Genomic DNA, 23612 nt, shown 5'->3' on the forward strand with positions numbered 1-23612 from the left:
ACTGATATATACCTTTTAAGGTACTAATACCATTTAGGGGTGAGTAAGGTACAAGATGTAGGCTACCTTTTCCTTTTCACTTTTGTACCAGGTTCTAGGGTGTACTAGGGTACCGCCCCAGTGACAGCACTGTACCTTTTTTTCTGAGAGTGTTCCTTGAGTACTCTGCTTGTTATATATTAAAACAATAAAAAAAGACAAAGACTCAAAAATGAAAAATAGCATTTATTTTCTCATTGTCCTTTCCCAAAAACGGGATCAAAGATTTTATAGAAACCAACATTCATATCTACAATGCGAAAGACCATGTGGCGTTGACAGTCATTGTGGACGGAGTGCAGCATGGGAGTGGACAGTCAGGGTTGTGTATAAAAATCAACCACTAAGATAAAAAAAAGTGGAGATCTCAGGCTACGATAATTGTTGTCAGCAAAAGTTGTTGGTCAGGTGCCATTTATGCCTTGACCAAGGCGGCAAACTCTGTAAAATGAAGGAGGAACAATTAATCAGAAGACATAGTAGAGCGGTTGAAATATTGTTTTAACAATTAAGTCTTTATATATTTAACAAGAAGCAAATTCCTTACCATCAACTCCAATCATGCCATCACCATCAGAGTCTCCAGCTTTCAGGAAGGCCTTTGTCTCTGCATCAGTGAGTGCCCTGGCGCTAGCAGAGAAGTTCTGCAGGAACAGCCTGAAGAGCACAAGCAAACAATCAACCTCAAGCATTGTTTCCAGGGTTTGAACCAGTAGACAGGTCAGTTTAATATGAAAAAGCTATTCAAGATCGGGCTTACTTGAGCTCCTCCTCCTCAATGAAGCCGCTCTTGTCCTGGTCAATGACAGCAAAAGCCTTCTTGATGTCATCAGGAGTCTTGGCGGCCAGGCCAACCTTGGCAAAGAAGTTCTTGTAGTTGAAGGAGTCAGCAGCTGAAAGGTAATTTCATCAGGTTTTAAGCATGATGGTGGAGATAAATGGTAAAAAATTAAAATAAAATAAAAACCCAAGAAGAACATTTGATTCAAGGGTCTTGAAAAAGCTCTAAGAAATGATATTTACACAGTTCAAAGGAAATTCTGTCATCGTTTACTCACCCTCATGCTGTTCCAAATCCACACAACTTTCTTCCATGGAGCACAGAAGGAGATGTTAGGCAGAATGGCAGTCTCAGTCACCATTCACTTTCATTGCATCTTTGTCCATACATGAAAGTGAACAGTGACTGAGACTGTCAGTCCCTAACATTCTGCCTTTTGTTCCACGCAAAAAAGAAAGTCAAGTGTGTTTGGAACAACATGAAATCGATATTCTCGGTTGTTGGTCAATTGGACCAGAAACATGCAGGTTACCTTGGCAGGCCTGCAGGGCTGCAGTGATGTCAGCTTCATTCAGAATACCAGCGAATGCCATGATTAGCCTATAAAATGGCAGAGGGTTTAATTTTACTTCAATTAATTTAAAGGCTATACACACAAAACAACAACATTTCAATTTAATTCAAGAAAACTGTCATTTCAGTTTTATAATAGGCTACTCCAGACACCCAGATCATCAGAAATGCTCCCATATGCTTGGTAAATGATCAACGATTAATAGCGTGTTATGATAAATCCCACCCAGTCCTGGAGTAATCAAACCGTTTAATAAAGCGCAATATCCAAACACGTCCAAACTCCACGACACAAATTATTCCCACGCCAGGTGGCCGAGATTTAATAGGTCAAACCATCCTCTCCGCATCAGCCCGCAGTCGTATGCCGTTGCTGTTCGTAGTTTTTCTTTCTTCGTTGAAAGATATTGTGAGCTCGTGTAGTTTCATCTGTGAAGACACTCACCTCTAGTTGTCTTTAGGGTATGAGTTTGGATTCGCAAAGATAAAACTGGCTCCTGCAGTGAGCACCAACTCCGTTGCTTCCACTTATATAGCCTACCACTACTCAACCGAAATATAAGGCACAATGTAATGGACACCGCATGGGAGGCTGTTGGTTGAAAAAATTGTCCAGTAGTCAGGGTTTTCTATTTATAATGCTCTTAAATGATGATGCTTTAAATGCACGTATGTATAAGTCCTTAATATCGCGCTGGCTAATAATATACGATGCTGATATGGATGAAAGCCCTCTGGAGATGAACGGCAAGAGTTCATTTTGCCTGAGAAAACCAAGTTCGCTGCACAGTCGTTTAACTGGGGCAAATCATCTCACATGCTCAAGAGGAAGCGCACGAATCACAAATGATCCCATAATACTGACTTTCGTATTGTGTGCTTTGGAAATAAGGTAAATGCAAACGCTAAGGTTAACGCTTCTTTCTTATGCGTCTACCGCAGGGGAGTGTGCTTCTCTTGAGCCCCTCTTGCCATCGTCACGTTTGATTTTAAAGTCATAAAATGATTGACAGAACCTATGATAAAAAGGAATTTGGACGCTTTTTAATTGATGGTTATTTAATGTGGCAGTTTACTGAAAATGAAAGTTAGGATATGCTTCATCGTGCAAACACATTTAGGCTAATGTTCTAGGCTATACAGATGATTATGACCTTTTTTGCTGTTGTGTGTGATAATGACATCTTTCCCTTTTTGTAGAAAACTTCAATAAATCTACTTATCCCAAGTCTGAGGATCCAAATCAAGTTCAAGTTTAGGCTACCCCAAGCCAGGTCAAGTCAACAAGTTATGGACATGTAAAATAACAGTTAATGTTGTAAATTGATTCCGTCGGAAGTCAGGACATCTTTAATTTCAGCTCAAAAGCAGCTATAAGTCATTATTCAGCTTGATTTAGTTAAACGTTGTTTCAATTCAGTTCACTGTGACAATGTTTTAAAGATAGTCTCATTATTCAGCTCAATTTAGTTCAAATGTAGTTTGTGTCTGTGCAGTTAAATTGATAATGTTACTGAATATTAATGTTTTTTTAAAACTCAGAGTAACGACATCTCTAATTCAAACCCATTTAAATATGATGATAATGACATCTATTCAGGAAAATTGTTCTTTGTTATAACATTTTGTAAAAAATTTAGTTCTATTTAAAGTTATGAAGTTATGATAAATTCAAAACTAGCTAATGTGTTTATTTAAAAGCACAGTTTTGCTGCTAGAGGTTGCTTATTTAAAAAAAATATATCAAATGTTTAGCTTGACGATGGCGTGAATGAGCATGGAATCATGGGAGTTGTTGTCTTCACTTCCACAGCTGATGGAAAGCAATTTGATTCTGACGGGGCAGAAATATGGGTGAGCTGATAAAGTTTTATTAACGTTACTATGGTATGAAGGACGGTGGGGCTGAGAGCTGTGGGAGCGGAATGAGAGACGCCTGAGCGACACAATGGTCTCGAGTCCCATGGAGGAGCTCCAGAGCTTTTATTATGGCTATATGCCGCAGTCGGCTGCTGCCACTCCTTTCATTTTGTTGTGCGTATTTATTTTATGGTTAATGTTTTTTTTTTTACGTCTGCCTCCTACACTTAATTTTCACATTATTTAATGAAACTAATGAAACAGCTGCAATCACTACTCATACAGGTCACTTTATCTGACAAATTCAAATTTTGGGATAATGCAGAGCTGTTTACTTTATCATGCTAAAAATACATTTAGTGTGCTGAAAGTTATAATGTTACTCACTTGTTGCAAAAGGCAGTAAACTAGATTGATATTAGAATATCAAAAGTTGGATGTCTTGTATTTATAAATCACCTTGTATCCTTAGATTAGAGAATAAACTCTTTCTTTCTTTGACAAAAGAGTCGATTATTTCAGTTTAATACTGTTTTTAGTTAGTATAACAATTGAACTGTGGTGTTAAAAGTACACTCAAGAAAAGAAAGTGAGCTTCTGCTCCATTGCTTCAGTCATGTTGTGTGTGATGTGCCTTTGGGAGTATAAAGTGACATTCTCACTCGGTCACTGAGAGCTGTAAGTGATACTTGTGCAAGGCTCATTAGCTCACTTCCTGTTGATCATGGGGACATTAAGTGAGCATGTGTACAAATGTCCTCATGGTGAGTATAGTCATACTAAGCCATTCATTGTTTTCATTCAAAAACTGCTTACACCTCTGTCATTTCAATTAAATGCACTGTAAAAAAAATATTTAGAAAAAAAGTTACCTGGTTGCCTTAAAATTTTGAGTTCATTGAAATTAAAATTTTGAGTTAATACAATGAACATTTTTTGAGATTTGACAACCTTTATTAAAAGATTATTAAAAGATTTTCTAAGCATATTGGGTAATTGTGTGTGTTTTATTTCTGGTGATGCAGTGAAACATGCCAAATAGTGCTATTTTCATGATTTATCAATTTTTTTATGTGGTTCAGATACAATAATATTTTGAGTTTCTATTTATTAAACAAATTCCCTTCATTGTATCAACTCAAAATTTTAATTTCAATAAACTCAAAATTTTAAGGCAACCAGGTTACTTACTTTTTTAAGTTAAACCAACAAAAACCAACAATTATTTTTACAGTGTGGCCTACTCATTCACTATAGAGTCTTAATGCCTATGCTTCTTTTTGCATGTATTGGTAGTGTTAATGCACCGCTGCCCATGTTTAGACACTGTCTTATCTTTTTATAGTAACTGTTTTAACACTTAAACATGTAAAATAAAATAAAAATCATCCCACATGCAAAATTCAGAAAAAGATATTAAAAGGCAAGAATGTTGTTTTAAATCAAATGTATGTTTATTTCCTTAAAGTGCAAAAGAGGTTGTAAGTTTGCACATAGAAGTTTTTTTTTTTTTTTTTTTTTACAGAACAATACAATGCAATGAAACAACATTAATAATAAATAGCTTTTCAAGACATTGAGTGGAGCAGTTCTTTGCAAGGAGGAGTTTGCAGGGCGTTCATAAATAAATATAAAAAAGATGATAGGTAAGCAGAGCTCTGGTTCCAAAGACAAGGGTCCATGAATGCTTAGGCCTTTACAAGCAAAGCAAACTCTGTGGAAAGAACATGACAAAGAAAACAATTACAGGCTGAAACGGATCGTTTTAGCATCTCATTCATATCAGTTTTTAAGCTTGATTGCATAGGTTTAACCATGTATTGTCCTATCATGCTTTGCCACCTCATAAAGTCATAAAATGTTATGAATATGAGATTAAGTACCATCAACTCCGATTTTGCCGTCACCATCGCTGTCACCAGCTGCGAGGAAGGCCTTGGTCTCAGCATCAGTCAATGCCCTGGCGCTGGGAGAGAAGGTCTGAAGGAACAGTCTGGGAACATTGAGGAGAATATAAATTAGAAACTTGAGTAAAATGTTCCGTAAATGAGAGAATTAACATTTAGTAATAGGCCTATATTATAATAACAAATAATAGCCTATATTATATTAGCTCAAGAATTATTTCAATAATTGTAAGTGTTGAATACTTCAGCTCCTCCTCCTCAATGAATCCGCTCTTGTCCTGGTCGACGACGAAGAAGGCCTTCTTGATGTCTTCGGGAGTCTTTGCGCTCAGGCCGACCTTGGCGAAGAAGGTCTTGTAGTTGAAGGAGTCTGCAGCTGCAATTACACAGAACATTACAAATAAGCGGATTTATCAGTAGTCTATATTGTTTCTCTGTGGCGAGTGTTAAAATATTATCTGTCCAAGCAGATGTGTCTTACCAGCGCAATCCTTAAGGGCTGCAGCCACATCCTCGTCCTTGAGAATTCCAGCAAATGCCATTTTGATTTATCTGGAAATAAGACCCACATAAGATGAGGATACATTAAGGTGCATAATGGTTTTCTACATTCAATTTGAAGACGAAAAAAGTGTAACGTCGCAAAACGGGAGCGTTAGTGAAACCCCGGTTAATAATTCCTTGCGCAAATGTAAAGCGAACTTGAAGCTGAGTCGGTTCTCTCATTACAGTTAAACTTCTTCCTACGGTCAAAATATGATCTCTGCGAGATCATGCGAGAATGCCAGCCTAATGAAAAAATAATAATAAAAAATGGATTGCAAGCTGTTCCAAAATCTCAGAAAATAGCAGGTCCTTGGTTTTGGTTAAGTGAAGAGATTGGCGTATTATCGCGTATTCAGTCCTGTTGCAAGTCCTTTTACATCCTCATTTTGCTCCTCCATTTTTCGTTGATCATATTCCATGGTGATTAGACAAAGTCACCAAGCCCTGGTGTATGATCCTTATGGTCTATCCGGTAAACTCACCTTTGCGCTGGGCTGACAACTGTTCCACAGATGTGCGTCGACTACCCAAAGCACCCATGGGCCCCGCTTTTATACTTTTTCTCTGGGGTTGTAACGGACACCATTTGCTTAGGTTGGGTAAAGTTTCGAAAAAAATGTGTCCACTGGTCATTATAGATCTATTTTTATCCTTTCAAAAGGGGATGCTCTGATTCCTTATGGGAAACATTGGAGGGACACCATAGCGCACATCAGTGCATGAGAATGTGCGCTATGTCATTTAGTTCTCATATTCAAAAACGTTTTTCTTATGTTGCCCGTTTTTAGCCTTGTCAGATCATAATTTGGAACAGGTTATTGTGGTCAGTAAACAATAATAATATTTTTTTTTAAATCCTTAAGAAAGATACACATTAGATCCCGCTGGATACAATGCAATTCATATTGCAGTTTAATTAGTAGGCCAACAGTATATCCAGTAGGATTAAATAATAGATTTTTTTGTTTTGTTCTCATTAGATTTATTTTATCTATTGCATTTTTGACCATGCTGGGAAATGTGTAAGAATATTGTTTAATGTTGGATTTTATTTTCTATGTGAGGGGACATGAGAACACATTTACAGTCTCTTTACTATATATATTCTACATGCAAGATGATGCTAAGCAGATTCTGGGGCAGCTGGGGGCTTGGACAGGAGCAAACGTTTCAAAGTTTCGGATTACTGGAAATATGATGAAACACTTTATGAAGGAGGATTTCTCACACATTACCCTAATGGATATGTGTATTCAACACAATACAGAAAATGATGCGAAACAAGACATACTCAAATCATGGTGAATTTTTATTGCGTTCGCTTGTTTACTCAATAGCTGCAACAAAACTATTATGATTTGGGTGATAAAACATTTTCTTAATAAAGATGAACAATTAAAGTTACTAAATGTTTGTCACCAGCATGCAAAATCACTTCTGAAGAATTCTCGTTATGGGCTATATATATTCAAGATGACTTATTTGCAACATTTCAGAATACAAGAAATGTTGTTTTGACATGTTTATTTTGTATTACATTTCCAAGATCAAACTATAACATTACAGTAAAACCATACAAGACAGCACAAACCTGCACAATTCATCTTTGAAAACTGCTATAGAGAAGATCCCAGTGGCAAAACTCAGGCTTTTTTTCTTTGCCATGTTTGACTGTAACAGCTGGTCTCAGGAAGCATTCACAAGGGCTGAAAATTCTACAGGAAACGAGGAGATGTGGTTTAATCTCTTACATTTATACATTACATACCCTAAATGTAAATTATCTGAGTATAGATACCAACCTTCCCAGCCAATCTTCCCATCCCCATCCATGTCTCCAGCCACGAGGAAGGCCTTGGTTTCAGCTGCTGTAAGCGCATGAGCCCCTTTTGAGAAGTTCTGTAGAAACAATCTGGAAAATGTGTCACAATACAATAGACAAATTAATAATTAAGGAAGGTTTTCATTCCATGGCTCTAGATTCTGAATGGCTAATTATAATATTTTCACATTTTTGCTGTTGTCCATGGCAACGCTGCATATAAGTGCATGTTCATCTAAAAACAGTGCTACTCTTCTTGTTTCATACACACAACATTGTGCGTTTCAGTTATCGGTGGCATTGGAAAGGAAGTCTGAGAACTATTAAAAGGGACAGTTCACTCGAAAATGAAAATTGTTTCAAACCTGTATGAATTTCTGGTAACACTTTATTTTAAGGTTCAGTTATAAACTATTAACTAATTGCTTATTAGCATGCATATTACTAAGATATTGGCTGTTTATTAGTACTTATAAAGCACATATTAATGCCTTATTCTGCATGACCTTATTCTACATCCCTTAATCCTACCCAATACCTAAACTTAAATGCAACAAAAACTACCTTACTAACTATTAATTAGAAGTAAATTGGGAGTTTATTGAGGAAAAAGTCATAGTTAATAATAGTGAATATGTGTGCCCCATACTAAAGTGTTACCGAATTTCTTTCTTCTGCTGAACACAAAAGAAGATATTTGGAAGAATATGGGTAACCAAACAGTTGATGGGCCCCATTGACTTCCATAGGTGAAAAATACTGTAAATGTAATGTAAATCATTGGGCCCTTCAAATTTTTGGTTGCAGACATTCTTCAGAATATCTTCTTGTGTTCAAAAGAAGAAAAAAAAAAATATTTTGACAACTTGAGGGTGAGTTTCATTTTTGGGTGAACTATCCATGTATCTATTGACTGTATTATTGTGAATCTTGTTGTCAGGTCTATTGTTTTATATATTGAAATGCATTATCTTGCTTTAAGATAACATACAGGTAAGATTTTAAAACAGTCTCAACTCAAATCAATATTTAACGTCCATGTAAAAATCATTGCCATGCTCGAATAATGCTCGAATAAGTCGAATAATTACATATTATCCATAACATGCCACACGACTGTGCACTAATATCATCTCCAATTGAACAGTTTTCAGTCGCTCTGCCAAGTAAACATGAAAAAAGTGAATTACTCAACTGTAGCTCATCCTGTTTAATGAGCTCACTCTTGTCCTGGTCCAACATTTTAAATACCTTCTCGACCTCACGTGGAGACTTCTTTGACAAACCTATTGCAAAAAATGTCTTTGGGCTGAAAGAATCCTTTGCTGCAGGAGTAAAAAAAAACAACAACAATAAAGAATGAATATCAGGGCAAAAATTTCTGACTAAAAATCAAAACAACTTTGCAATAAGGAAATCTTACAGCAATGTTCAATTCAAACCAAGGGAAAACTAGTTCATTGGAGCATCATTCATACTTTACCTTTACATCCATCAATGGCAGTTGAAATATCAGAGGCAGCCAAGACGTCCGTGATAGCCATTTTCCAACGGATCTCAGGAAATTCTGAGGCCTACCAACAGCGTCTTCCCTGATTATAACAGAAAAGCCTGCAAGTCTGAATGTCACTACGTAATGTCAAAAGCCACCAGTGTTTGTATGCCACCTGCAGCTGTGTGCTTTACACCACTTGACATGTCCAGGACACATTAGGACAAGCCATTGTATTAGTTACTCGAGTAAAGCCTCACGATCTACTGAATTAAACAAACAAACATAAAAAAACTCATGATTTATATTAGACGTGATGTATCACTTAATATCAGCAGGTTATATTTGGTTTCGTTCACTTGAAGTGAATATCTTTGTAAACATCCTGTTATTGCCTCACTGTCATCATTGGACATGTGCCTACACAATAGGATTTAAAGGCAGCGGCCGAATGGAGTATTTTGCGAAGAGAAATGTTTATTTTCCACACAGATCAGAGGCCTACGGCTCGATCGCAGCGTTGAAACACAATATGAAGTCCAGCTGTTTTTGCTTTGTCTTTGTGCACGTGCTGATCTACAGTGCGCTGATGTGACGTCAGCTTCACTTCCTCCACAGGCCCTTTTCCTGAGGATGGACGTCTGCTTGCTTGTGTGTGCTGCCAACCAGGGGCCAATGCAATGACAAAAACATCCTTCCAGCCCACTACCTGCCCTTGTGGCCTTGTCCCGTTCCACACTACCTCTTGTTTGCAGGAAGGCCATGTTTCCTGAGTGACAGGGATTTGACGGGGATCGGGGCCGGACTTTCATATTCTCAATAACACCTTTTTTCTTTGTCCTTGCTTATACTTTACATCAGGTGCATCAAGAGCGTTTGGAGCCATATCATACTTAAAATGCTTTTTAAAGGGACAGAGAAAAGATATTTGACCTGGTGAGTGAAGGTGTTTCAGAATATAACATTATTTGGCTTAATATTTATTTAAATCTGTACAATTGAACAGAATATTGCAATTTTTTGTATTGTTCCTTTATTGTTTTAAGAACAGCATAATGACTATGTCAAATCTATATTTCATGACAAGTTGATCATTTTTAAATGTGAATTGTGTGTTAGTGTGAGTGGACAAATCAAGCTTATTGTTGATGAGTGTTGATTGCATCTTTCCATGAATGTATGGCAGGTATTTTAGTAACAGAACATGTTAAGAAAAAAAATGTGCCTTAGGGATACAACATCTTACCTAAAATGGATGACGTTTTTCATATATACCTCTAAACTCTAACTTTTTTGGTAAATATCAGCATAAAAATGTCCATTTGAGGGTACTGTCCCATGTATTGACAAGCTTTTGTATCCCAGAAGTAGAATTTTGCACATTTTTATGCGAGTAGTTGATGCTTTGGGGAATTTCTCAGGAAAAATTACATGTGTTTTAAAACAGCAAATTCTTTTATAATTATTTTGCATGCATCTCATATTTTGAGCTTTTATGTACTTTTAATTAAAAGGTATTTGTCATATGTAAGGATCATTTAAAAAGGCAAAATAATAATAATGGACACACTGTTCACAACAAAAAAAGCAAAAATCAGATGATCATTAAAATAAGAAAGACTCGATAAGGTCATACAGGTTTGGAAAGACATGAGAGTGAGTAAATAAGTTTCAAATGTGTTTAACTACATTAGTTAACATTAACAATACTTTGGTAACACCTTACAATAAGGTTTTATTAGGTAACATTAGTTAATGTATTAACTAACATGAACTAACCGTGAGCAGTACATTTATTACTGTATTTGTTCATCTTTGTTAACGTTAGATAATAAAAATACAGCTGTTCATGGTTTGTTCGTGTAAGTTCATAGTGCATTAACTAATGCTAACAAGTTTTTAATAATGTATTAGTAAATGTTGAAATTAACATAAACAAAGATAAATAAATGTTTTATAAGGGCAGTTCAGTTCATTTTAACTAATAAACCTTATTGTAACGTGTTACCAATACTTGTAGCATTTATTAATAGTTAATGTCAATCTCAACATTTACTAATGCATTTTTTAAGATGATGAAAAGTAATATGTTAACATTAGTTAATGTACTGTGAACTATCATGGAAATTTTTAATAGCCTAACTAAGATTAACAAAGATTATAAATGCTATAAGCACATTTTTTAGTTTATGTTAACAAATGTTACAAATATTCAAACCGTGATGTTGAAATATGCACTTTATGCATCAATAACCCATGCAACCCCTGGGTTTATTTTCATAAATATTACAATTTGTAAGGGGGTTGATGATTTTGATAATTGGGAAATGATTAATAAGCCGATAAGTGAGCAATGTGTTGCAATTACCGCTTTTAAATCATTACATGTCTGGAACACGCCCTGTTTTATTTTGAGATGCCTTTTTTCCACGCCAAGGTTCTCAGTAACATACTGGGATTTCTCACTAAGCCTCTCTTGATTTACAACCTGTTTGATGTATCATCAGTTGTTCTCGATCGGCTGACAGCATTGTCATTGTGGGCATTAGACAATTACAATGAGGGATTCTCAAGATGGGAATACCTTTCAAAACTACCCCTAATTAAAACTGATTATGTCTTTCATAAATGAGGGCAGAGATTGTGCTGTTCCCTGTCTCTCGGGTTTAGTTGCATCTCTATCTATTTCCAGCTGACCAGCTGTGATGGAAGCATGCCGATAGGACTCTCAGATTTAGCCAAGACGGCTCCCTCAGTTTCAGTTCCCGCCCCTCCTCTTTCCCGACATTAATCACTCAACACCAAGCGTGTGTAGTTGGAATGATTGTGTGTGCATGTATGGACACCCTGAGGTGACCTCGGCCCAGATCACATCATTAGCCGTAAATCTGATGGCACACACAAAACAAACACATTTAGAGCACATTTGGGCATTCTTCCTCGCCGCCTGATTTACACGCTGATGAGACGAGGCCTTACGCAACACCTGTCCCACGATTCCCCCTGCACGTGAACGATGTAGCCACAGAGCGCTCCACTTCCACGTCTGTGAAATGCATGAAGGCGCTAATTGAGGAGCCTATCTTGCCAGGCTGCGAATTCCCCTTGTGCTGATCGTTGATATGCCCCTTGGGGGCCTGTAAAAGTGGCAAAAGGCCAGAGAGAGTCCTGGACCTCCACAATGAGATCACCAAGACTTGGATCAGTTGAGTAATGCCACTCATGTGTCGTGCCACAGAGTCAGACACTTGGATTGCAAATCTTCTATCTCCAACAAAGCCTGTGAGCAGTTGGTTTCGTGCCGTTGAAAATGAGAAAAGCCCCCTCAGGAGCTCCGGGTCTTTCCCAATGCCATGCTGACATGCAAAAAAATGCCTTTTCATCTCGTTTTGTGGGCTGTTACTTACTTACAGGTATAGTTCACTCAAAAAATGGAAAATTCTGTCATCATTTACACATCCTCATATCATTACAAACCTGTACGACTTTCATTTTTTGGGGGAACACTGAAGACTAAAATAAAGAAAAGAAAGTATTTTAAAATTGTCCATATAATGAAAGTCCATTGACTTTTATTGTATGGACAAAACATATTTTTCAAAATATCCCATAAAGTTTAATGTTTTGGATTATTATTCAGGCCGATAATGCCTGAATGCCATTACCAATTTTTAATGAAAATAGATTTCCTAGTTCAATCAATCAACTTTATTTATATAGCGCTTTTACAATGACGATTGTTTCAAAGCAGCTTCACAGTGTTAAACAGGACAACATCGCAACAAAATTTGATTTGGCTAGTTTAATTTGGATAGTTTATAGAATTAAATATGACCAAATTAATACATTTTATTTGTATATTTAGTTGAATAACTTGGATCATAATTTTAGTGTCCCCAATAGGGAATCGATCAATGATTCGGGTCACCAATGTCACGTGATTTCAGCAGTTCGGATCGCATCAAACTGCCAAACTGCTGAAATCACGTGACATGGGGATCCGAATCATTGATCGACTCACTGATTCATGAACCGTTTGAATCTTTTTGGAGGAACACGGAAGAGAAGACAATGCTGAATAAAGTCATATTTTTTTAATATATTTGGACCAAAATGTATTTTCAAGAGATTCTAATCAACCCACTGATATCACATATGGACTACTTTGATGATGTTTTTATTCCCTTTCTGGACATGGACAGTAAAGTAGGCATATATGCTCTGGGACTAAAATATAAAATATCTTAAACTGTGTTCTGAAGATGAATGGCGGTCTTACGGGTGTGGAACGACATTAGGGTGAGTCATTAATGACATCAATATCAGTTTTGGGTGAACTATAACCCTTTAACAAATATCAACACCCGTGTTAACAACGCTACACTGTAAAAAAAACGTTTTGTTGGTTTAACTTAAAAAAGTAAGTAACCTGTTGCCTTAAAATTTTGAGTTAATTGAAATAAAAAAATGAGTTGATACAATGAAGGAAATTGGTTTAATGAATAAAAAATCTAAATATGATTGTATCTGAACCACATAAAAATGTGATAAATCATGAAAATAACACAATTTGGCATGTTTCACTGCATCATCACAAATAAAACAAACACAATTACCCAATGTGATTCTTAAAAAAAAAAAAAAAAATAGAAAAGGAAAAAAAACCTTTTAATATTATTTGAATAAAGGTTGTCGATTCTTAAATGTTTAATTTCAATTAACTCAAAATTTTAAGGCAACCAGGTAACTTTTTGTTAAAATAATTTCTTACATTATAGTCTCCTTTTAAGCTCAGCAGAGCTCAACAGACCGCATACATGTGGCATTATTGGAATGGAAGTTTGTGTGTAAAATCACACCAGCATTTCTTGGTGGAATGCTCTCCATTGACGGTTTTGTTTTTAATCATGCCAAAGAACGCTACGGTGTTTAGCGTAGCGCTAACTGTGAAATGCGCTGAAGCTCAATGCGCGGTCTGTTAAAGCCGTCCCAAGTAGTATCATTCATTCAATGAGTTTTGGCCCGAAATGTAGTCAGCCATGCGACAGGTGCAGGGCATGCCAGTTGCATTACGACTGGGTGACTGTCCCTCTGCTTGTACAGTAGCTACCTTTGGGGTTTCCCTGAGCCGCCACAGGCCTGGCTCTTGTTTTTATGAGTATGACAGTATCTTTTGGATGGACTTCACACTTAGCAGAATGGCAGTACACAGCCATGACACTGGATACAAACCTGGCATCGCATTTTTATAGCATTTTATATCCTAAATGTTTTCACCTTTCTCTATTTTGAGAACATGTACATGTTCTCAACCTGGTACAGATCTCATGTGGCAGCTTCAGTGCTCCAGTAAGTAAGACGTCTGCCAGATACAAAACAGGTGGCTTTTTACTTAACATAAACTCTATCTTGTAAACAGAGTAAAGAGGGGCAAATAGAAGGCAAGGGGTCCCAGCAAGTAAAACACGCTAAGGTTACAGTGCAAAGGTTGCAGGTTCCATTAAAGTGTGTCAAGTAAAGGTGATTATTATATAGGAATCATTTATATTTTTTAATTAAAACCATATGTTTAAAAAACTAAATTACATAAAAATCCATATGGATTTCATTTCAGTTTAGAGAAAATTACCAAGTTTGTATTGCTTTTAATCTCATTTTATTTTATTTATAGACTACATGAAACGAATGATCTGATCAGCATCATGTAGTAATATGAGTTAACACAACAAGGTAAAGTAGGATCCAAATTATTTTAAGGATTTTTGGATGCCTTCCAAAATAACCGATTTTATTTGCAGATGGTTCTCTGTACTACCTCTTACCTAATTTCTTGTGCATAAAAGCGGCTCAACATATGCACATCTTGTATAAGTCTTCCTGAAAAAAATGATTGATTATCAAATAAATCGAAATAAATCATTTTAAAATAAAAAATTCTATACAGTGTGTCCTCTCACTCACAGTACCCTAAACCTGATCCATGACTGCAGCGCAAAGGCAGGCAAACTGCCGAGACTGACAGAGCTTTTTTATTTTTAAATTATAGTGACACAGCATACAGCAAAATCTACTGAACATCCCTGGCCTTATATAGCTTCCGTACAGGATTAGATTAAGGATGTAAAGCCAACAACTGAGAATTCAGAGTGCTACACTTTGACATGCTCCCTGTAAAAAAAACTATTATGGTTCTTGATCTGATAAATAATCTAACTCTTTAATAAAATATAATTATTATAATCATGTAGATGAGGCTCAAATGGGTGTTTTGGCATCTCTAAAATAATACTTTAGTCCATTTCATTCTCAAAAACTATGCAGGCAATGCTCTTTATATTAAAATAATAATCTAAAATAGCCTATATTTTCAATCAAGGTGAAAGAAAACAGGAGGTGTTATGGAAATCTCTGAGCAGACACTTCATCCACAGAAGGACTCTCGCTGCACAATGTATAGCTTTGTATAATAATGTGTTTATTCATTTGAATTTATATGAAAAACAACTTTTCCCTTCAAGCTGATGTTTGACTTTATCAAAATTTGGAGACATATTGCACATTTTGTAGCATCAGTGTCATCCCCCAAATCCCACAATCCCCCTCCCCAGTGTATTACAACAAAAGAGTCCAACTTTATTATTGCGCATATATACAGTTTGGTGTTTTGGGTTTTGATGACATTGTCAGATAACATGTTCATCCTTCTGTCATGTCACACCAAGAGGACTGTGAATAGTTAAAGTGGAGCTAGCCTGAACTGGCCTCTCTGTTGCAGCTATCGCTAATATGGCTAACAGCCAACTTCCTACAACTCTCACTTAGACTGTTCAGTAGTTCACACCTAGTGCCAAATCAACCCAGCCTCAGATCAGGGATATTACTGGATTTCCGTTTCAAATATTACTGACACACTGTAAAAACAATTCAGGTCTCCAAATGAAAATTTTCTACTGACTGATCACATCTAAATTTTATACTTGGCCATATTGAATTTCTGTGAATTAAATTGCATAAATTCACAGAAATTCAATTTGGCCAAATGAAAAATTTAGGTGTGATTAGTCAGTAGAAAAATTTAAATTGGAGACAGGATTGTTTTTTGTTTTTTTTACAGTGCACTAAAACCAAATGCAATTAATAAAAATAAAATAAAAGTTTGTGTTTACATATATGTGTGCACTATGTATAATATTGTATAATATTATGTATATATAAATACACACACATGCATAAGACTTTTTTATTAAACTTTTATTTTGGATGCGATTAATCGTGATTAATGGTTTGACAGGCTTAAAAGAAATAAAAAATATATTTATTAATTAATTATTTATTTAAAAAATGTTTAGTTTAAGTTACATTTCTAAAATAACTAATAAACCTTATAAACTTAAAAAAAACATAAAAATGTATTTTAAAAAGCAATATATAGACATGGAAAAAAACATTAATAAAAATAACAAAAATATAACAAATTAGCAAAACTTTATTTTTATTTTTTTCTAAAAAGAATCATTCATTCAAAAATTATAATAGGCTAGCAAATCAATCCGCCGCAGATTAAACAGACTTTCTGGCCGAACACTGCAGATTCTTCCCGTATATTTTGTTTGTTTGCATAAATATAAATAAAATGTTATTATTTATTTTAAAATAATTGTAATGTTACTTTACAATAATTTTGTTACACATTACATATACTTATGGTAATAACAGTAATTATGCTTAATTACACGCAACTAACCTTAACCCTAACTGTAACATGTTGTTAATTATTATTACTCAAATTTTAAATGAATAATTACTGTAGCTACACCTTAAAATAAAATGTTATTAATAATTGTATATTATATATTATATAGCATATTAAATATTTATACAATTAAAATAGTTTTGTCACCTATAGGATTATTAGGAACACCTGTACAATTTCTCATTAATGCAATTATCTAATCAACCAATCACATGGCAGTTTATTCAATGCATTTAGGGGTGTGGTCCTGGTCAAGACAATCTCCTGAACTCCAAACTGAATGTCAGAATGGGAAAGAAAGGTGATTTAAGCAATTTTGAGCGTGGCATGGTTGTTGGTGTCAGACGGGCCGGTCTGAGTATTTCACAATCTGCTCAATTACTGGGATTTTCACGCACAACCATTTCTAGGGTTTAGAAAGAATGTGAAAAATGTGAAAAGGGAAAAACATCCATTATGTGGCAGTCCTGTGGGCGGAAATGCCTGGTCTGATGAGTCTCAATTTCTGTTGAGATATTCAGTAGAGTCAGAATTTGGCGTGAGAACATGGATCCATAATGCCTTGTGCTACCATTGTGCAGGCTGGTGGTGGTGGTGTAATGGTGTGGGGGATGTTTTCTTGGCACACTTTTGGCCCCTTAGTGCCAACTGGGCATCGTTTAAATGCCAAGGCCTACCTGAGCATTGTTTCTGACCATGTCCATCCCTTTATGACCACCATGTACCCATTTTCTGATGACTACTTCCAGCAGGATAATGCACCATGTCACAAAGCTCGAATCATTTCAAATTGGTTTCTTGAACATGACGATGAGTTGACTGTACTAAAATGGCCCCCACAGTCAGCAGATCTCGACCCAATAGAGCATCTTTGGGATGTGGTGGAACGGGAGCTTCGTGTCCTGGATGTGCATCCCACAAATCTCCATCAACTGCAAGATGCGATCCTATCAATATGGGCCAACATTTCTAAAGAATGCTTTCAGCACCTCGTTGAATTAATTGCAGAATTAAGGCAGTTCTATAGGGGGTCAAACACAATATTAGTATGGAGTTCCTAATAATCCTTTAGGTAAGTATATATATATATATATATATATATATATATATATATATATATATATATATATATATATATATATATATATATATATATATATATATATATATATATATATATATATATATATATATATATATATATATATATATATATATATATATATATATATAAACATATTTTGTATAAATTAAAATAGGAGGATTCAAAGTTTACATAGAAAGAAAATTATTTTGGTAAGATTTATAATGTATTAAATTCAAATGGCTTACAACAGCTTGGCATTTTATTGGCAGATCACTAGACTGATTCATAAACAAATAAATGAATGAGGCAAAGTAAAGCACCGTTTTAATTTAAGCAGAAGAGGGTAATATATTTGTTTTTCACAAATCCATCTTAAATTACTCACACTATTCAGACCGTCTGTACACCAGAGCTGCTGTACGAGGCACTACCCAACTTTTCCAAAAAAGGTTACGACAGCCAAGGCTGACTTTTCATTTTTGTCCCCTACCCAGATTGCAATGGGGCACCAGACGAAGGGAGTTGATGTTGTAGTGGGGCATGTAACTCTCAGCGCCACTGGCTCTGATTTGCATGCTCAGAATAAGCCCAAAGGCATCCAATTACACAGCTCTCATGGATTGTTTGGTGTCACTTATCATCTGTTTGAGGGATATGATGATTCTGCTCTTCGTGTGTAAAAGGATAGCGTGAGGTTCAGGGCCCCATTTTTTGTGAAGTGTTACCACTCAATTGGTGGGAAGATCAGCACAAACTCACTTAAAATAGTGAACCTCCTCCCTTTTTGGTAGCACACTAGCCTTTGGGACCCCTACAAGGTCTGTTACCATAGTGCAACTTCTTGCAGGATGAGCACATTCCCCTCAGTGATTTCAGAAAAAGTAAGGCTGCAAGAGGAGAGCTTTTTCTGCGAGTGAAACATGATCCCAAGCGATTTTTCTGAGAACTTTAGTCTCAGAACTGTATTTAGGACATTTTATATTTTATAAAATTTGCATAAGGTGTGTCGATTCATGGCACAGGTCTTTTTTTTTTTAATACAGGTTATTTTCTTTATTAGAAACATATATAAAAACAAAGAACCTCTGGTTTATCATTAATAACTTATTAATCTCTCTCTCTCTCTCTCTCTCTCTCTCTCTCTCTCTCTCTCTCTCTCTCTCTCTCTCTCTCTCTCTCTCTCTGCCTCAGTGATTTTATAGCTGGTCATTTTTTAAATGGTTTAGCTGTGGGGTCTTCAGTTTCAGAAGCTTGGAACAAAACCATGACAAGTGTACAAAATTCCTGATGAAGAAACCAGAGGCTCCCCTGTACCTTCTTGTCGTGCATCTGATTGAATTACCAGCTGCATGTTTGCTCCTCCCCACACTGGCCTGATGGGAATGTGTGCATGCGTGTATATGTTGCCAGCTGGGAACAATGTCCTGATGCTGAATGAGTGTGTTCAGTAAAACTCCAGCATCAGTGATTTTGTTGCCAGAGGAGCACCTTAGGCATCCTGTGTGTCCCTAGAGATGGAGCTTCACTCAACCTGACCTGCAGTGCAAAGATGCCTCAGAAATTGTGTTATTCTAAATTCATTTCTTGTATCTGTATAATCTAAATATTCCACTCTTATTAGTATACAACAGTGAATGACTCTGTATTATTTATATAAATAAAACCTACTTTTTTTTTTATTTTTTTATTGAAGGTAATTGGGTACAAAGACCATACTGAAAAAAAAAAAAACATACATACATAGAGGTAGAAAATAGAGAACATTAAGAGGATTCGTAATATTTATACAGAAGATTTCAATTCTTCTTGTTCTTTACAAGCTTGTGTGATTTAAGAAACATATTAAGTTCCAAAATATAAAGTTTTAAACATAAGGAAGACTTATTAAATTTCTGCTTGTGTATAAAGAACTTAGCATTTAAGATTATAAAATTTAATACAAACTCCAGAGTGCCATTTTTTGGAAAACAAAAGTAACAAATAATATCTTTCAGGTTGAATGAGTGAGTTATATTTTGAGACTGGAGAAAGTGAGTACCCAAATCTTCCCAAAACCTTTTGGTAACTGGACAATTAAAAAAATAAATGAGGAATGGTTTCAGTGTCCTGCGTTTACAAAAGCTGCAGCATGTGTCAATGTCTCGAAACTTAGCAACAAAACAATTTTTAGGGTAAATGTTATGCAAAAGTTTAAAATGGACCTCTTTAGCTTTATTAGAGATACAGTATTTGTGAGGAATTAACCATGTTTTTTTTTTTTTTTTTCCAATTTATTCCACTTATTAAGGAATTCCAATAAGTCATCCCCCTTGGAGCAATGGAGTTATTATTTTGCAGATGTCGGCGAATATGCTTATTGTTACATTTTTTATCAGACAGTTCTACACCACCCAACATAAGTGAAGGCTGTCTGATATCTTTGTTTCCATAGCTCAGATGATTTTTAATTAATTGTCTAATTCCGATAGGGATGGCATCAGTGATAGATTTAAAGTCTTTAAAAGGTATTGGGAAATCATGAACTTCCATAAATTGTTCATAAGAGAGCATGGTGCCAGAATCATCAAATAAGCAGAGTACATGGTTAATTCCTCTATCAAACCATTTAGGGAAGAATACTGATTTATTCCTAATAAGAATGTCACTGTTGCTCCAAAGGAGAGATTTGTGTGGTGAGAAGTTGTGATTGAAGGATAATTTCCAGGCCAAGAGGGACTGTTGATGGAAGCTGGACAGTTTAATAGGTAGTTTATTTGGTAGAAAATTGCAAGCCTACTTGTATATTTAAATATGCACAACAAATACACACAAAACATCCTGGGGGACTACTAGTATTCTCACAAAGTGTTGTTTTCATGATTGGCCACTGGGTGTCCGTATATTTAAATCGAGGTTGTGTTCTCTTCAATGTCCAGCAGAGGCCGCCACGCCCAAAAGCAGAAAGTCATGAGGTGAATCAGGAATTTTGTTGAAGCAATTGCTGCTATTTTGTTTAGCCACTCATTGCTGTTTACTGCTTACTGGAGGGGGGCCAAAACACTTCTACAATACTACTACTACAGTGAGTGGTTCATTATTAGACCATATATTTGTATCATTTATATTTTACCAAGCACAACTTACCAAATCCAAACCAGATCAATCTTAACATTTACTTTTAGGATTGTAATTGTTTGTGAGGGAAGGTGTGTCTTAAAGTGAATGTGTATTATTAGACATTTTTTTCTACAGGTAAAATTGTCCCCCCGAAAAAAAGAGATTTAACTGACAATGAAAAGCAAAAAATATGAAATAGAACCTACCTGTGAATTAAAGGCACAATATGTAAGTTTTTAAAAAAATCAAAAACCACTAGACTATGTTATAAAATATATGTTATATTTTGTTGACTTGTGCACTTACTTTATCCAGATCCAGATCATTTTAACCAGGACACGAATCAATAACATCATGCATTACCCTCAATCTCTGGTTTTATTTTGTAGAAACCATGCACTGTAAAAAAAAAAAAAAAAAAAAAAAAAAAGGCTCCAATTGCATTTTTTCTAGTGACTGATCACATCTAAATTTTTCAGTTTGCCGACTTGAAATTCTGTGAATTGATATAATTTAATTAACAGAAATTCAATTCGGCCAACTGAAAAATGTAGATGTGATCAGCCACTTGAAAATGTTCAATTGGAGACCTGAATTGTTTTACAGTGTGGAAACACTAAAGACGCTTTACTATATTATGTGTTTAATTAGACAGGTGAGCAACTGTTTGGATGAATTCATCGACAGAAAAACGACTCGTTATATAACGCATCACAGTTATTAGTCTTATTGACTAAATCTTGTTTTCTTGATTTACTGCGAGTACAATGTTTTACCGTGGATAATATCATCAATCTAGCTAAGCTGCAGTGTGCAACAATTGTCTCATAGTAGCCACCGAGCTAATGAACAGAGTAGCACTATAACATAACTTTTTCAACACTCAAATATATCTAATATGATAAAAAAGTGGTCCCCTGTTGCATAATAAAAGCTCCACTGCTCTTGAATTGTCGTGCTTGTCTCTCATTAGCAATCGCTCCAGCAGTTGCGTTCCACTCCAATAGCTTTCAGCCCCGCCCTGCTTCATACGATAATAAATTATGAATACATTTGCTCATTCATGAATATGATTCCTAGTACTGCCGGCTTCTTTTTCACTGGCTGTAGAGGTAAAGAGTTAAGACTACAACTCCCATAATGCCGTGACATCAAGGCGTCATCTAGCTGTGCCTTTACTTTGAATAAGTGACCTCTAGTGGCGAAAATTATATATTGTGCCTTTAAAGGGTTAGTTTACCCAAAAATTAAATTTCTGTCATTAATTACTTACCATAATGTAGTTTGACACCTGTAAGACCTCCGTTTATCTTTGCAACACACATTAAGATATTTTTGTTGAAATCCAATGGCTCAGACAGGCCTCCATTGACACCAATGTCATTACCTCTCAAGACCCATAAAAGACACTAAAGACGTTGTTAAAAGTCCATCTCATGACAGTAGCTCTACAATAATTTTATGAAGCGACGAGAATAGTTTTTTGTTCTCAAACAAACCCTAAATAACGACTTAGTGATGGGCCGATTTCAAAATAAAGTTTCAAACCGTTATGATTCAGTGTATCGATTCATGATTTGGATGATCAATGTCACATGATTTGGAGCAGTTTGGCAGTTTGACACGTGATCCGAAATCATGAATCGATACACTGATTCATAACTTTCTGAAACTTTTTTTGGAATCTGCCCATCAATTAAGTCCTGTGACCATCGGACAATAGAATGGCATGTTAAAGGGATATTTCATCCAAAAATGAAAATCAATTACTCACCATCATGTCATTCCAAACCTGTAAGACTTTCTTTCATCTTCGGAACACAAATAAAGATCTTTTTGATAAAATCGGAGAGCTTTCTGTCCCTCCATTGACAGCTACGCAACTGACACTTTGACGCTTCAAAAAGTTCATAAGTGTTTATAAAACAAATCCACATAAACTGAGCTGTTTAGTCCACATTTTATGAAGAGACTTGTTCGCTTTATATTAATGAACACATTTATGAACAGATGAATTTAGTCTTTTATTCACATATAAACTTTGATTGGAAAACATAAAAAGAAGCTCAACCGAACATGCTTGACATTTGAGAACTAACATCAAAGCTTAATTGGTTCTTGTGGAAGTGCTGCATAACACAATATTTTTTTTTTTTTTTTTTATCGCAACAAATCAAAGTTTGTAATTTTATGATTAACTCCATAGCTTAATGGTTTGGTTCAAGGCTTATAACATAATGAAGATTTTTAATTGCTTTTTTAATTGAATGGAAAAAGTCCTCGTTGCAGCCTGTAGCACGATGTCTTACTGGACAACGTGATCTCATGAAAATACGTGAGTATTTTTACGTAAAGTGTGATTCTACTACACGTACATTTACTAACGTTTTCACACACAATAAAACGTACAATACTGACTTATTAACAGCACTAAAATGTACAATATTGACGTATTGACAGCACTAAAATGTAAATTATCGACGTTAACGTGTAAGCAGCCAGCCACCGGCTCCCATAAATCGTGGCATTAATATTGTTTATTTTATATCCAATAGTCACATCAATACATGTTTTCAGTCACATTTATTAAATGCATTTTACTAAGTTAATAAACCTAATATAAAATAACAGAAATATAAAATAACATTTTGCTCTC

General features: G+C 35.5%; 3 protein-coding genes across 3 annotated transcripts; all 3 read right to left on the bottom strand.

The window, feature by feature from the left end:
• Positions 1 to 212: 212 nt before the first annotated feature.
• pvalb3 (parvalbumin 3) lies at positions 213 to 1984 on the bottom strand. Its single transcript, XM_067430015.1, has 5 exons — positions 1839 to 1984; positions 1353 to 1420; positions 800 to 932; positions 587 to 696; positions 213 to 480 (listed from the first exon to the last, which is right to left on the bottom strand). The coding sequence occupies exons 2-5, from the start codon at positions 1411 to 1413 to the stop codon at positions 455 to 457; spliced, it is 330 nt and encodes a 109-aa protein (XP_067286116.1). The 5' UTR covers positions 1414 to 1420; positions 1839 to 1984; the 3' UTR covers positions 213 to 454.
• Positions 1985 to 4711: 2727 nt separating this feature from the next.
• Positions 4712 to 6231, bottom strand: pvalb2 (parvalbumin 2). Its single transcript, XM_067429731.1, has 5 exons — positions 6189 to 6231; positions 5642 to 5712; positions 5404 to 5536; positions 5137 to 5246; positions 4712 to 4967 (listed from the first exon to the last, which is right to left on the bottom strand). The coding sequence occupies exons 2-5, from the start codon at positions 5700 to 5702 to the stop codon at positions 4942 to 4944; spliced, it is 330 nt and encodes a 109-aa protein (XP_067285832.1). The 5' UTR covers positions 5703 to 5712; positions 6189 to 6231; the 3' UTR covers positions 4712 to 4941.
• A 1136-nt stretch (positions 6232 to 7367) lies between these two features.
• LOC137055837 (parvalbumin, thymic-like) lies at positions 7368 to 9072 on the bottom strand. The gene is made up of 4 exons (XM_067429732.1): positions 9012 to 9072; positions 8724 to 8853; positions 7509 to 7618; positions 7368 to 7421 (listed from the first exon to the last, which is right to left on the bottom strand). The coding sequence occupies exons 1-4, from the start codon at positions 9070 to 9072 to the stop codon at positions 7393 to 7395; spliced, it is 330 nt and encodes a 109-aa protein (XP_067285833.1). The 3' UTR covers positions 7368 to 7392.
• Between the last annotated feature and the right edge of the window lie 14540 nt (positions 9073 to 23612).

This window comes from Pseudorasbora parva, chromosome 21 (assembly GCF_024679245.1).
Source record: "Pseudorasbora parva isolate DD20220531a chromosome 21, ASM2467924v1, whole genome shotgun sequence".
In the NCBI taxonomy this organism is placed as follows: Eukaryota; Metazoa; Chordata; class Actinopteri; order Cypriniformes; family Gobionidae; genus Pseudorasbora; species Pseudorasbora parva.